At 49.3% G+C, this 14,565-nt stretch overlaps 1 protein-coding gene across 3 annotated transcripts in view; it reads left to right on the top strand.

Annotated features, from left to right (window-relative positions):
- Window positions 1-14,565, top strand: part of LOC106812477 (nuclear hormone receptor FTZ-F1-like) — a 53,032-nt gene that overhangs the window by 11,833 nt on the left and 26,634 nt on the right. For 2 of the 3 annotated variants that reach the window (XM_014816398.1, XM_014816471.1), the window contains exon 3: window positions 12,725-13,150. In XM_014816398.1, coding sequence (XP_014671884.1) covers window positions 12,725-13,150 — 426 coding nt within the window. Of the gene's footprint in view, window positions 1-12,053; window positions 12,142-12,724; window positions 13,151-14,565 lie in introns of those variants that run through there. The other variant, XM_014816548.1, reaches the window with a different exon arrangement.

Below are 14,565 nucleotides of genomic sequence, written 5' to 3'. Positions count from 1 at the left end.
GAGTACCAGTCTAACGCGAACACACGAGAGCGAAAACATAACCTCCCCTCCAACTCCATTGGGCGGAGGTAAATATAATGTCAGCATTTAAAATAGCTCAACTGCAGTACCGGATATTCCTGTTGTATCAGTATAATATATGTGTGTGTGCGTGCGTGCGTGCGTGCGTGCGTGCGTGCGTGCGTGCGTGTGTGTGTGCGCGCGTGCGTGTGTGTGTGTTACTGTGTGCCGTCGACACCTTTTGTCCAAACATAACTTTATTAATGCTAGACGGATCTTTCAGAAGATTCCGAGAAATCTCGTAATTCAACAAAGCGCATGAGCAGTTCGGATCCTGTTCGGTGCTTCTGTTGAGCGGTCTGATTGCCTGTGCTCTGTAATATGTGCCTGGTTACCTGTGCTCTGTAATATGTGCCTGATTGCCTGTGTTTAGTTACATGTGTCTGGTTGTCGGTGTTTGGTTATATGTGCCTGGTTGCCTGTGTTTATGAGCAGCGGAGATATGGATCGACTTGAAATTTTAGATGAATAATTTAGAGTCTTTTTCCTTATATGGCAACAGAATTTCGAATGTGGCATAACTCTAGGAGCTGAGATATCACTCTCTGAAATGAGCCCCCAAAACACAGAAATCAATCGAAATTAATGTTCGCTCCATGCGGTTATGCGCAGTGTTAGAACGAGGGTGCCACAAAAGAGTGAAACGAGGATAATTATATATTTTCTGGTATCAAATGAGTGTAAAATGAGTGTATTTTAATGTAGATATGGAAATAACATGTACATAATATTATGTAAACGGATATTTACATGTTTACATAAAATACATGTTTAAATGTCATTTGAACATGCATGTGTTTAAAAACCATGCTAGAGGACTTGCATAACTGATTTTCATTAACATAAAACTCAATTATTTGATTTCTTTGGCAGAACATCTCTCCTTACCAGGCGGCTTAAGGTGGTGAACAACAGTAGAGGGCGTCCATATAGGCGGCAGGCCTGAATAAGCATCGAACAGAAATGCACTGTTACTTTGCTTACACAACATGCACTTTATTCATGTTAAATAACTACAGATTCATGCTCTATGCTCCGCTCGAAACTTTTGCCAGCTCTATGATGCGAATTTCTGCAAAGTTGTCTGAACACATTTCAAAAACAAAAATGACCAACCGGTCGCTGTGGCTACGCCACCTGACGGAATGTCCAATTTTACTTCTAATGCTTTCTAGACGTCCACGAGTCATCTAACTTGCGTGCATAATGCAAATTATTGCACTCTAGTGCCGAATTTCGGCGAAAAAAAAAGAGCAAAAAAATGCCTTTTCTAGAGACGAAATAGTGCAACGGTGAACAATTTGCTGAGGCTTACTGTTGTATGCCTCCTTTAGTTATATGTGTTTAGTTGCTTCTTCCTCGTTGCCTGTGCCTGATTGCCCATTTTTGGTTGCCGGTGTCTGAGTGTCTGCGTTGCGTTGCCTGTGTTTGGTTACATGTGTCTGTTTGCTTGTGTCTGGGTGTACGTGTCTGGTTGCATGTGGTGTCTGTGTGTATATGTCTCTGGGTTGCTTGTAGCTGGCTCCCCTCTGTTCTGCTGCTTGTCCTGGGCGGTGCCTGTTTCTGCTTGCCTGTCTGGCTGCCTCTGCTGCTATGGCCTGGTCGGCTGGCCCTTGTGTCTGGCGTGCCTGTGTCTGCTTGCTTGTCTTGACTGCCTGTGTCTGTCTTGCTTGTCTGGCTGCTCGGTGTCTGCTTGCCTTCTGGGCTGCTCTGTCTGGCTGCCTTCTTTTGCTTGCCTGTCTGGCTGCCCTGTGTGCTCTTGCCCTGAGTCTGGCTGCTAGTGATCTGCTTGCCTGTCTGCCTCCGCGTGTCTGCTTGCGCGTCTTGCTTGCCTGTGTCGCTCTTGCTGTCTGGCTGCCTCTGTCTGGCTGCCTCTGTCTTTGCTGGCCTGTCTGCTGCCTCGTCTGCTTGCCTGTCTTGACTGTCTGTGTCTGCTTTGCCTGTGTCTGACTGGTGTGGTCTGCTGCTGTCTGGCTGCCTGGTTCTGTTTAGCTTCTGTGCTGGCTGCGTTGGTCCTGCTGCCCCTGTGCTCTGCTAGTCTGGCTACCTGGTACTGTGTTATGCAGGACTTGCTGTTTGGGCCTGGTCTGGCTGCTGGTCTGGACTTGCCTGTCCCTGGCACCTTGTCTGTGTGTGATGCACCACTGGTTGCCTGTGTCTGCTGCCTCTGTCTGGCCTTGCCTGTCTGCTACCGTGTGTCTTGTGTGTATGGCACTGGATGCCTGCTGGTTGTTACCCTGTGTCACGTTACCTGCGTGTGTTGTCTTGCGCTGCTGGTTGTCTATCTGGTTGCCTGTCACTTGTGTCAAATTATATTGTTATAAACTATTATAAATTGTAGATTTGTTGTATAATTGCCTGTGCTCGCAGCGTCTCGCTCGGGTCTTCTTTGCATGTCGCAGAGGTAATCCCCTCTGTCATGCGCACAGCTCTCTGCCGGTTCGTTGCGAACTTTAAACCAAACCACATAAAGTACTACTATAGACACCAAACCACATACCTTATAACTAACTACATACGACGTTAAACTATAACTAACAACCCTTGGATGTAATGTATGCTGAACTGCTCCTATGTATCGGTTCTCTCTAGTTCTCCCCACAGAGATGGTAGATCGGCTATTGGTGCCGAGACGTTGCAGAGGCGGCGGATGAGGACAGGCTGGCATCTGGATGTCTGTGCTGCGGGCTTCACGAATGTAAGTTTATAATCAGGCAGGCATCTGTCATGTTCGTTGACACCCGCTTATTTTCGCCAAGCGCGCTCACATTGTCTTACGAACTAGCTGCTGCTGCCTCGCTGCTGCTGCTGCTGCTACTACGCTGGTGGGCTGGCTGCTGCGCTGCGCTGCTACTGGCGGTGGGCTGCTGCTGCTCGCTGCTGCTGCTCGCTGCTGGTGGGTGTGGGGCTGCTGCGCTGCTGCTGGCTGCTGGTGGTGGGGCTGTCCGCTGCTGCTGCTTGCTACTGCTGGCTGGGGCTGCTGCTGCTTGCTGCTGGTGGTGGTGGTGCTGGCTGGCTGGGCTGCTGCTGCTGCTGCTAGCTTGCTGGCTGCTGCTGTTGCTGCTCGCTACTGCATGTTGCTGCTGCTATGCTGGCTGCCCTACTGCTGATGGGCGCTACTGCCTGCCCCTGCTGCTGGCTGCTACTGCTGGTGGGGCTGCTGCTGCTGCTGCTGCTGCTGGCTGCGCTGGCTGCGGGTGTGGGTGCTGCTGCTGCTGGGGCTGCTGCTGTCTGGTGGGCTGCTGCTACTGCTGGCTGCTGCTGCTGCTACTGCTGCTGCTGCTGCTGGCTGCTGTTTTCTGCTGCTAGTTGCAACTGGCTAGCTGCTTCTGCTCTTAGCGCTGGCTGCTGCTGCTACTGCTACTGAACGGCTATGCTGCGGCATGCTGCTGACTGCTGCTGCATTCATGCTTGCTGCTGCTGCTGCTGTTGCTGCTACGCTATTGCGCTGCTGCTAATGCAACTCGCATAGCTGGCTTGCTACTACTGCTGGTGGGGTGGCTGCTGACTGTCTGGGCTACTTTTTTGTCTGGCTATCTTGCTGCTAGCTTGCTTACTTTGCTTGCTTGCCGCGCCGCCGCTGCTGAGCTTGCGCGACTGCTTAACTCGCTGCTTGCCGCCGCCCTGGCCGGAGCTGGTGGGTGGTAGGTGTCCTGTTTTGCCGCTGCTGCTTGCTTACTCGCCTTGCCTGCTGCTTTGCCTTTGCCTCTGCTGCTCTGCTGTTGCTCTGCGCTGGCTGCTGGTGGTGGTGGTGGGCTACTGCTGCTGTACTGCTATGCTGGGCTTTGCTGCTAGCGGCTGCTAACTGCTGCTGCTTGCTGTGCCTGCTCTGCTGCTACTTGCTACGCTGCTGGCTGCTGCTTGTCTGGCTCTTTCTTGCTATACTTTTTACTTACTGTGTTGCTATGATGGATGATTTACTGCTGTTGCTAGTCTGCTGTATGCTGGCTGCTTGGATACTGTCTTTTTTCGTCGGTAGTGTTCGCTTGCTGCCGTTGTTTCGTATCTGCATGTCAAACCCGATTTCTCGTTTCTTTATTGATTTTTGGGGCGCACTTGGTGTAAATCTAGCGTTACTGTCCGATCAAGCTTTCGGTCGGTTGTGTCGCATGCCCCGTGCCGCACTCGGCATAGTGCGGATGCATTTATATCGCATGCTTTGCCAGGAAAGGCAACGGAAGAACCGAGCGCAGAGCTAGAGAGTTATTCCGGGGCTGAGGTGGGGCTGGCGGTGAGTGAATCATACCGGAATCGAAGAAGTGAGAGTGGGGGTGTTTTCAAGATGACTGATCGCTGTATGACTATCGCACGTATGTACGTAGCGCGCGCGGCATGCGCACGTATTGTCTGTCAGGGTCATTTGTACGCCAGCGTAGCTTTGCCCTTGCGTGGCTTGTATGAGTAGCGAGATATACGGCCCACCAAGGTCGCAGCTAGTGAAAGTCGGTTTTTACGCAGCAGCGCAGATGCGTGCGCTGATGGAAAGCGAAAGAGAAAGAGAGTGAGAGAGAGAGAGCGACTTCAAACTCCAGCAGCGACCGCGGCCGATCGCTTCCGTGTTGCGGGGAAATGAGAGAACGCGCAGAAGAAACAATCGTAGGGCAAGGTTACGCTGGTGTCGTCTTGTGTGAAGTGTGAGGTTAGCGCCGTGCGGCTACCAGTGACGCTGGGGCATGCACCCATCCATCCACTCAGCTACCAGGTTTACGCCAGTGATTTCTTTCACTCTCTCTTTCTTTCTCTCTTTCATGTGTACATATGGAGAGAGGGGAAGGTAGGGAGAGAGGGAGCGAGAGGGAGGGAGGGAGGGGAAGAGAAAGGGCGAGCGGGAGAGAGGGAGGGAGAGAGAGGGAGGGGGAGGGAGAAGGAAAGGGCGAAGCGGAGAGAGGGAGGAGGACGAGAGGGAGAGAGAGGAGGGGAAGAGCCGGGAGAGAAAGGGAGGGGGAGGAAGAGAGGGAGGGCGAGCGGGAGAGAGAGACGGAGAGGGAGAGAGAGAGTAAATATGAATCTACATAGCCGTCCTTAACATCCCTTAAGTCCTTAAAGGCCGCAATCATCCCAGAGCGTTACGCTCATCTCACGATCGGCCCCGTCCTCAAAAAATTTGCATCGAGCGTGGTGAGCGCTGGTTGCGGAGCGTGGGCGCATTGGGCCCAGCCGGGCGCTCGTTTCTTTTTTTTCGCCAGTGACATATCAGTCGACAGAAATTTAGCGCCTTCTGATTGGTTCTGATTGGTTCATCCTGCTCCTATTGGTCAAAAACAGCGCGTGTTTGCTTATTTAGCATATGTCATGTACTGTTTTCTTATATATCCTGTGTGGCGTGGTGATAGGTCCACCGGCGTTTATTCTGAAAGGTCCGTTGTGTTCGAATCCGGTTTGGTTTTTAATTATTTTTTTGTTTTCTGTATTTTTCTATCTTTATCCATTTAAGCTATTGTTTTCCTAATTAATGCGGAAATACTTGCATGATTGATTTAGCAACATTAAATATTTTAATGGAAAATTTTTTGTTAAATAATTTAAGTTTATTTATTAGTGTTAATTAAATTTAAAATGTAGGGTTTAGGTAGGTTAGGGTTAGGATTAGGGCTTTAGGGTTAGGGTTAGGGTTAGGTTAAGGGTTAGGGTTATTAATTGCAAAAAATGATGATATTTCCTTTCGCTATGTTAACCAATGGCGTTTGTTCTCGTCGTCAAAGGCGCAAAGCAAATCGAAGCAGCCAATCAGAAGGCGCTATAAGTCCCTGTCGGATATGTCGACTGGAAAAAAAACTCGCGCCGCGCCAGCGCCGATTACTGCGATCTAATTACGTCTATACTACGATCTACAGAGGGGGGGGGTGCGTCTTTTCCCCGATCTCAATTTGCGCTCAACAAGCTTTCACAGCACGCTCAACCTCGCGGGCTCTACCATGGGCCACGTCGATCACGCTTGCCACTGCGCGACTGCGTCTTTATTGCGACAAGTCAGATCGTGTTGCCGTTCGAACGGAACGCTTGCAGCTGCGCCTTAGCGACGCTCACCCGCGCACTCAACTGGCGCGCTGGCAATCACGCGCGAGCTGCGCTGGAGAGCGATGCATATAAATATCCCTGCGCCGCGTTCTATACATCATCCATTCATTCTGCCGTGCTGTCACAAGATTAACATGCAGATACATTAAAGATCAACATTATCAACTTAATCAAGATTAACATCAAGATTTTTTCTAACGGACAAAACTCTGCCGCCAAAAACAAGACAAGGGGAGAGCCAGCAAGATCTATTGTTGTCTTCTATTCTCCTCTTCGTCCTCCTCAGGCAATGAATGAGGGCTTGCAATACAAGTAGTTCGATTTGGCCTCTACGAGAACAGGTGGCCATGGAGTATAGTTGTGTTGCCTCATCGCATAGTGGAACTGAACTGGTGGGTGGCGTCAGGGTAGCCCCCAAATTATACCCAAGTTTGCAGGGCCGTGATCTGACGTAAACTATCCACGTAATGCCGAACCCACAACGCGCGAGTCTGAGCGTGTTGGGAGTAGTACAAATCGATAGTACAACGGTTCGATCGCTTGCTAGAGACGCACCAATGGTTCAATAAGCGAGAGCGTGTCAGTCGCAGAAGACATCTCCATGGACGTAGTGAACTAGCGTGATGAAAACGTAAGTTGACATCGTGCAGAGAACGGGGCGACAATTTTCACCGCACGTGGAGCCGAACGCTTGCGAATACGCAACCATTAATGTTCGTACTATGCCTCGAGTTACGTGTTGGTACTACGCCTTCCACGTCCTCTACATACGCCGCACTGCCGCTGTATTTCCCGCCACGTCGCACCAGATTATTTTTAAGCATGGTTCAAGAGGTTTGGCCAGAGCGCCGTGTTCATGGCCAGCGGTGGCTCTCAACGCTCCGATGCTGTATTGCAGCCGCCTCTTCAAGATCACAGGATCGCAAGTACCGTCCATATAGCGTCCACAGCTGCCGTTCTACACCGTTTCCACCACGCTCTTAGAGCGTAGTACGAGCGTAGTGAGATCGGGGCCCTGGTGTGACTGGGGTATTAGATTATCAACATTTTTATGAGGTGCCGAATTGCTTCATCATGAAAACATGGAAACTACTCTGTAATTTCAACGTTCAACGTCAAATACATTATGAATTAGGCGTCCGTCTAGATATCAACTACTGTTTAATAGCAGTGAGAAATAGCTTAACCTTGATTTTTAAGATCGTGATTTAGGTATGTCTCTATTTGTGGCGGATGACCTTTTCATCACCCCCCCCTCCCCTCATGGTATTCAATACAATCGCATGAAGTTGCAGCAGATCGTTGAGATGCCTTCATATACATAGTACATACTAAGACCTTGAGATGAATAATTATAAGTAGGTATAGAATCTTCTACGTCACCCACACCAACAACATCAACAACAGCACCATGGCAGGCGTCGCGCATCAAGACATTACGTGGTGCAACCAACTCTCTCCAGCACCATACTGGAAGAAGAAGAGAACTCGCAAATTTTCCCTGTACCACCACAGGACATTATACCAAAGCGAATAATACCAATTATGGGTATAATACCTATGTAATAATACCTAGGTATACCTAGATATTATTAGCTCTTGATTGTACGTTAGTACTGTGTTGTTGTTGTATGTCAGCGTTCTCTACGGTAGCTGTTTGAGTCGATGCGCTATTAGTTTCAATGTTCGTTGTCTTTTGATTTGATTGATGGGCAGCTCTGTAGGTTGTCGGTCATGGTTGTTTATGCGTTAACCGTCACGTCTTCAGCATATATACGAATTGAAAGCCCCGGGGGAATAGAATAGAGTTTAAATTAATATGTACATCTGTATATATCAATATATGATGAGAATTCACGTGACACTCGAAACAGAGCACTCGTGATTATAGTTTCCTGCGGGTGTGTGAAGCAGGTTTTGTAATATTTGTTACGTCCGGGAAACAATCACTGTAATACATGGTTTTGGTAATATCAAGAGTCCATAATAGAGAATCCATAAATAATTTTCTATTATGGATTCTTGGTAATATATAAGTAATATACTGACTCCCCGGCCCGGATCGGCGGGCCCCCCGCAGGGTGCTACAAAATTATTTTTTTAGAAAACTTTTTAGCTTACAAAATTAGGTTAAGAAAATGGTTGCCCGGAGGAAAAAGCCACTTGCCCGAAAAACATAAAGAAATACATAAGGTTGTTTTTTCTAATATGAATTTAAATGGTAAATAACGTAAATGAAGGTCCAACTAGTCAACATCCAGCATTTCACTTAACGGCACGGTAGAAAGTTGAACAGCTGATACGAGTTTGTATACAAAATATATTCATGTTTTGAGGTTTGAGATTTACGCTTGAGATCACGTAATGGCCATACCTGGCCTGGGGGCCGGGTTGATATGTTGCTCAATGCTGTATGCATGTTTTATAAGACTGTTGCACTGATTCATTCGCATTGTTTTTTTCATTCAAATCTTGTCGCAGCAAGGCAGCGCGGTGTTGTGTCTGTACAAAACAATGGAAGGGATGGGTGGAAACAGAAAAATATCATTATATCTAGACATTCAATGAAAAAAAAAATTATCATTGTGTCTAGACATTCAATGAAAAAAAATTGCTTGCCCGAGACGGGCAAGTGCAATTTCAAGCTACTTGCCCGGGGACGCATTTTGGTTGCCCCGGGCAAGCGGGCAAGCGGGTTTGTCGCGCCCTAATAAGTTCATGATTAGATTAATGGAACATCATGTACAGTTGTAGATTATAGTGGTAAGTAGGGTGAAGGTAGATGGAAATGTTACAAATGTAAATGTTCTATAATGAGTTGCAGCAGAGACTGGGGACATTTTCTATAAAACCTGGAACACGGTCTTTTAAATTTTTATCTACTGGTCACAGAAACTCGGCTCAGCTACTGTCAAGCGCGATTAACATTGTTTAGTAATTACCGAAGAAGTCAGGGAAAATAAAAACATGCAAGTAATCACACATCCACGCACACGCACGAAGTTACGCTCCCATAGCAACTCTGAAACCCCTCTACATGTATTCCGTATTTACCCACTTGTTGGTGTAAAGTGCAATATTATATATGGCTAGCTATAAATATGTCCTCTCTCTGCGTGAAGTAGGACAGTTCTTCCCGAACCGGAGATGAAGTGGACCGAGTGTAGAACATGTGATCCCTGGTGGATTTGATCGCTTGCCAATTTATGTAGGTGACCTGGTCAAGTCACGAGTACTTTCCTTATTTGAGACGTAATGTAAGGCAGTGAAGCCACGATCGTAGTTGGTGATGAAATGCTCTGCTGGATTCTGGTGTCATCTTCCGCATCCCCATCTGCATGTGGATGTGTAAGCTACGCACAAGGGCAGCGTGCCATGCGTGGTGCGAATATTCATGATCAAACCTGCGTGCTGACTTATGTGTGACTCACATCTACCACTTGTAAAATCCTTTATATCCACCTGTTTATTTAGCCATTTCCTCGCTGCATATGGTGGCCTAAATACAGAGAGAAGAGAGGAACTGAGACAGAAAGAGAAAAAGAGGATGGGTGGATAAATTGGGGGAGGCATGGAGAAGACATGAAGGGAGGGTGTTAGGCAGGGGAGGGAGGGACGGATGGGCTGGCTGGCTGGTAGGCGGGAGGGGGTGAGAGAGGGTGGACGGGTGGGAAGTGGGGAGAAGGAAGAGTGGATGGGTGGTTAGGCGGGGCAAATGTATTTGTATGTAAGCTCACTTGTGCGCATGTGTGCGAGGCTGTGTCATATGCCGGGCAGGAGATCACGCGATCGTGTTCTCTCGCAGTGACCATGCGTGCGTTACCTGTATCTGCCCACTGCCGTACGTTCTATAGCCACGCCAAGGCCTTCCAAACGCACCTGTGAAACTCCCGCCCAGTGCAGGCTGAAAACTGGTTGCAAATTTAGGTTGTGACACATTTTTTTCTGAGCCTGCTTGCGCGCGCATGTGCACAACCGTTTGTGCACACGCACGCACGCAATCGTGTGTGTGTGTGTGTGTGTGTGTGTGTGTCTGCGCGTGCGTGCGTGCGTGTGTGCGTGCCTGTCTGCTTATGTGCGTGCGTGCGTGCGTGTGTGTGTTGGTGTTGGTGTGTGTGCGCGTGCGTGTGCGTGTGTATACGCGTAGGCAGAAATTAGGTCTGCGAGTTCAGCCAAGTGAAAGTGAAGTGATGATGTGACCTAATTTTCACTTTCTTCGCATCATTTTGGCATTGTGGTTGGGGACGACTGATCAGCAAACATCTGTGGGTAGCCTTGACATAGCCGTCAGCAGTGAATGACGTCAAAACAGGCAAGGCGCCATTTGGGTAAATCAAAGTCGTAGAAGACTCGAACGCAAATCTGGCGGCCTTGGAGTTTTACATAATGCAGGAAATGCCGGTATATATCCACGTCATGTAAATTTCTTATTAAAAAAAAAACGAATAAAGAAGAATGAAATTGTGCGAACTTGTGAATTTAGATTCGTGCACGAGCCGTGTCAAGATCATCGCTTGAATAAGAAACTTTCGAATTTCCGTGCGAGTTGAGACGCAATGAAGTCCGCGTGTGAGAAAGTCGCGCCAGCTGGATTGATTGGATTATTTTGAACGGATTAATTTCCCGTTATGAACCGGGTCCTGAATATAGGACCTTCATGAAATGCGCTGGCATGCAGATTAATACGATGTAGGCCGATATTGGTAACCTCCTCCCTCCCACTATAGCCTATTCTGCACCGCGCCCACCTGCCTGCTCGCCTTGCCTGTATCTTCGCGTTTTCTGGCATCGATAGATGTGTATCATGAGTAGATAATAGGGAATTCCCTATTATCTACTCCTGATATGTATGTATGTGTTGGCGGCGCACTGCTCACGCACTCAGTCACATCTTATATCAGGCGTGTATAATATAGATAATATCAAGAGCTCTTATTATTATTAAGGTATTAAGAGGTATTATTAGCTCTTGATAATATTGTTCTATATTATACTGCACTCCCGATCCTATCGTCTGCAGGTGCAGCTACGGTCGATATCTCCGTGATCCGCGGGTTCTCACTCGGATGTATGAAGAAGAGACTTGGAGATGTACTTAAAGGTGGGCGGGCGAGCATCACGGGGCGAATAAGTAATAGCGCGTGTTTTTCCATCGTCCGTATTCCCGGTTGTTCACGTTTTGCCCGATCACGATCTGTGCGGCGTGCGTTTGCCGCGAGCTAAATAATTCATGCTATCGTGAGGACAGGTTTTACTGTGGCCACGCGAGAGTATAGGCTCACTAATGGTAGGAATCAGTTTTTTTCCACGCGCAAATGAAAAACGTTCCAGCCAAACTGGGGAACAGCAATGTGGCCGATATCTGAATATGTACGTAATTCGTAGTTCATATGCCCCCACTCTCATAGTGGCCCTGGCCGTACCATTTTGCATTTCGAAGCAGTACATGTCACTTTCTCTCTCGAATCTACTCTCGTGTGAAGCAGTGTAGCGGAGCGTTGCGTTTTTTTTTCGTACTGGCTCGTGAGAAAATTGACTGCCACACCTCCACCGACAGCGCTTACCGCCACTTGCCCTTCTGGCTGCATGTCGCGGTGCGCGCTGCACGCCCGGCGGCAGTCTAAAATGTAATTCGGTACAACTTTTACTTTCTACTCACTCTCTGGAGTGTCCCGGATGCGTGGCCTATAGCTGGCTGTGGTTGCCGGCAGAACTTGTATGTATAGCCTGCTTAGAGCCACGGCGCGCAAGCCGCGAGGGACCTAGTGACCGAATTTCTTGTGTAACTAAGGGCCCAACGAGCCGTGTCGCGAACGAAATTCACAGCAATGAAAGCATTGAGGCTGTTCCGGCTGACTGCTTCACTTTCACCTTGAGTTGGACACAGGGAAGTAAGCCAGTGGGCTGGCTCCCTCATCAATACGCTCCGACGAGAGAGTGTACACGCCGGCCAATGAAGGCTCGGATTGCTGATATTGAGAGACATACGGCTTGCTGCATCCTCCTTCGTCGAGAGGGCGGTTCTTTCGGAGTAGTTTATGGCTAGTTGCTATTGTCTCTCAGGTAATTAGAATGTACATAGCTGTAGTGTGGAGGAAGTGAAAGTTTCGGTGTGTGCCGTTGTGGTGGTGATGGTCGTGGTGGTGGCAGTGGAAACGCTGATTGGTCCCCGAGGGTGCAGGTGGTAATGATTGCGTGAATGAACGGCATCGTAGCCAACCACAGCAGCGCCGACTTCCACCGCCCTTCACCCAGATTCCGCCGATGTAGGGCAGTGGGATACTCTAAACAATTCGCTGGCCTACATTTAAATCAGAGCAGTTAATTGAAACTTTTCAGTTTCACTTTTGCCGCGCAGCGACTGACATCCCGCTTCACTTTCTCTCTCTGTTTGACCATCTCACGCCGCGTGCGCGCGCCATGCCAGTGTCGCGGAGTAGTGCAGTATCGTAGCTGGATATATCACGGCGTAGTAGCTCCCACCGCCACCACACCGCTATGGATTACAACTCTAGCGTCATGGGCCACGCCGGCTCGTCGAGTGATAACGGCACTATGGTTACATACCCGTACCAAGACATAGACTTCTTTAGTCACGATCACCACCATGCCGCGCTCAATCACGGCATGTTTGTTATTCCTGCAGGCGGCAGCGATCCGGACGGGGAGAGCGTCTCCGACCACCAGCCGCAGCAGCAGCAGCCGCAACAGGCGCAGCAGCAGCAGCAGCTAGCGCTGCAGCAGCACTTCCCCGGCCAGTACCACAACCACCAGTACCCGTTGTCTGGCTTCAGCCCCGGCATGGCTTCGGCGGCGTCGGACTTTACGGACGCGCCCGACACGAAGGAGGACGTTGAAGAGGCGTGCCCCGTGTGCGGCGATCGCGTGTCCGGCTACCACTACGGACTACTCACCTGCGAGTCGTGCAAGGGATTCTTTAAGCGGACTGTGCAGAATAAGAAAGTGTACACGTGTGTCGCCGAGAAAAAGTGCTTGATAGACAAGACGCAGCGGAAACGTTGCCCCTACTGCCGCTTCCAGAAGTGCCTCGAGGTCGGGATGAAGCTGGAGGGTAAGGATACCTCCTCGTGTGTGTGTGTGTGTGTGTGTGTGTGTGTGTACTGTGTATTTTGACGATCTGGACCTGTGTCGTACGTACGTGCCATGCGAGTGTATGTGTGCGCATGTTGGTGCAAGTACGCGTGTGCAAGCATGTCTATATATGTGTGTGTGTGTGTGTGTGTGTGTGGTGTGTGTGTGTGTGTGTGTGCCGTGCGTAGCGTGCGTGCGTGCGTGCCTATACGCGTACGTGCGAGTGTGTGTGTGAGTGCGTACGTACGTACGTACGTACGTGCGTGCGTGCGTGCGGGCGTGCGTGTGAGTGAGTGAGTGAGTGAGTGAGTGTGTGTGAGTGCGTGCGTGCGTGCGTGTCCCAATGGATATAAGAGAGCAGTGTCTCAGTGCGTTCAAGGGCCATGCATTATCCAGCTGGAAGAATTGTTTGAGCGGTGGTGGGTGGTGGGTGCATATGTGTGTGTATGGTTATGCACGTTTGCGCGCGCATGTGTGTGTGTGTGTGTGGGGGGGGGTGCGTGCGTCTGCGTGCACGTATATGCGCGCATGCGTGCGCGCGTATGTGCGTGCATGTGTATATGTGTGCATACGCCGTGCGCGTGTGTGCTGCCGTTTTATCTTTCAGTGTATCTTCTTCGCACATGTGTCTATGTTTGTGTCTATGTTTGTGTGCTCATGTTATTGTCGTGTATATCAGCACGGTTACTTTGCTTTGATAAACGATAACATTATAATATATCGTTAGATATCATGTTTTCTTTTGCACCTGCTTCCCCTTGCACTTTACCTCTAAAACATCAATTTTATGTTATTTTTCATACCTCCCGTATGAAAAACGGGACAATCATTCGCCATTTACGCCATCTGATGGTGTAATATTACCTGTCAATGGCTGATTACTGCCTGTCGGAGGCAGAATACTCCGCCTGCACAGGCGAGTCTTTGCACAAAAGCACCCTATTTTTTCGAGCTGGGAAGCAGCAAAAAGTTTCCGTAAAGCTCCATCAGCTTTTCTTGGCGAAAGATAGCAAAAATCCCTATGCTGGCGGAGGAAGTTAAAGGTGTTCGCATATGTGCGGCACCTGTTGGTCATCCGGGATTATCTCTGTGCAGAATTTCTCGCGGCTACCTGTCCGTGATTGTTCACGCTAGCAGCAGCAGGTGACTGGGTGATGCGGCGGTGATCGCAGCTCACGTCTGCTTGCTTGTGTGGCCAGCTGTCCTCGCGTCACCTTTATCTGCTATTGTCTGTCTGGCTCCTCGTCGTCTATCCGTCGATGCGACAAAGCTACCGTCCGCATCCCACCGCACGGCGTGCACGGCCGTTTTTTTTATCCCTGGCGACGTCTGTGCGCGTGCGTGTGTGTGTGGTGTGCGCGTTCGTGGGTGTGTGTGTGTGTGTGGTGTGCGTGC

This window comes from Priapulus caudatus, unplaced genomic scaffold (assembly GCF_000485595.1).
Source record: "Priapulus caudatus unplaced genomic scaffold, Priapulus_caudatus-5.0.1 Scaffold1, whole genome shotgun sequence".
Classification (NCBI taxonomy): domain Eukaryota; kingdom Metazoa; phylum Priapulida; class Priapulimorpha; order Priapulimorphida; family Priapulidae; genus Priapulus; species Priapulus caudatus.
This window is presented reverse-complemented; position numbering and strand designations above follow the sequence as displayed.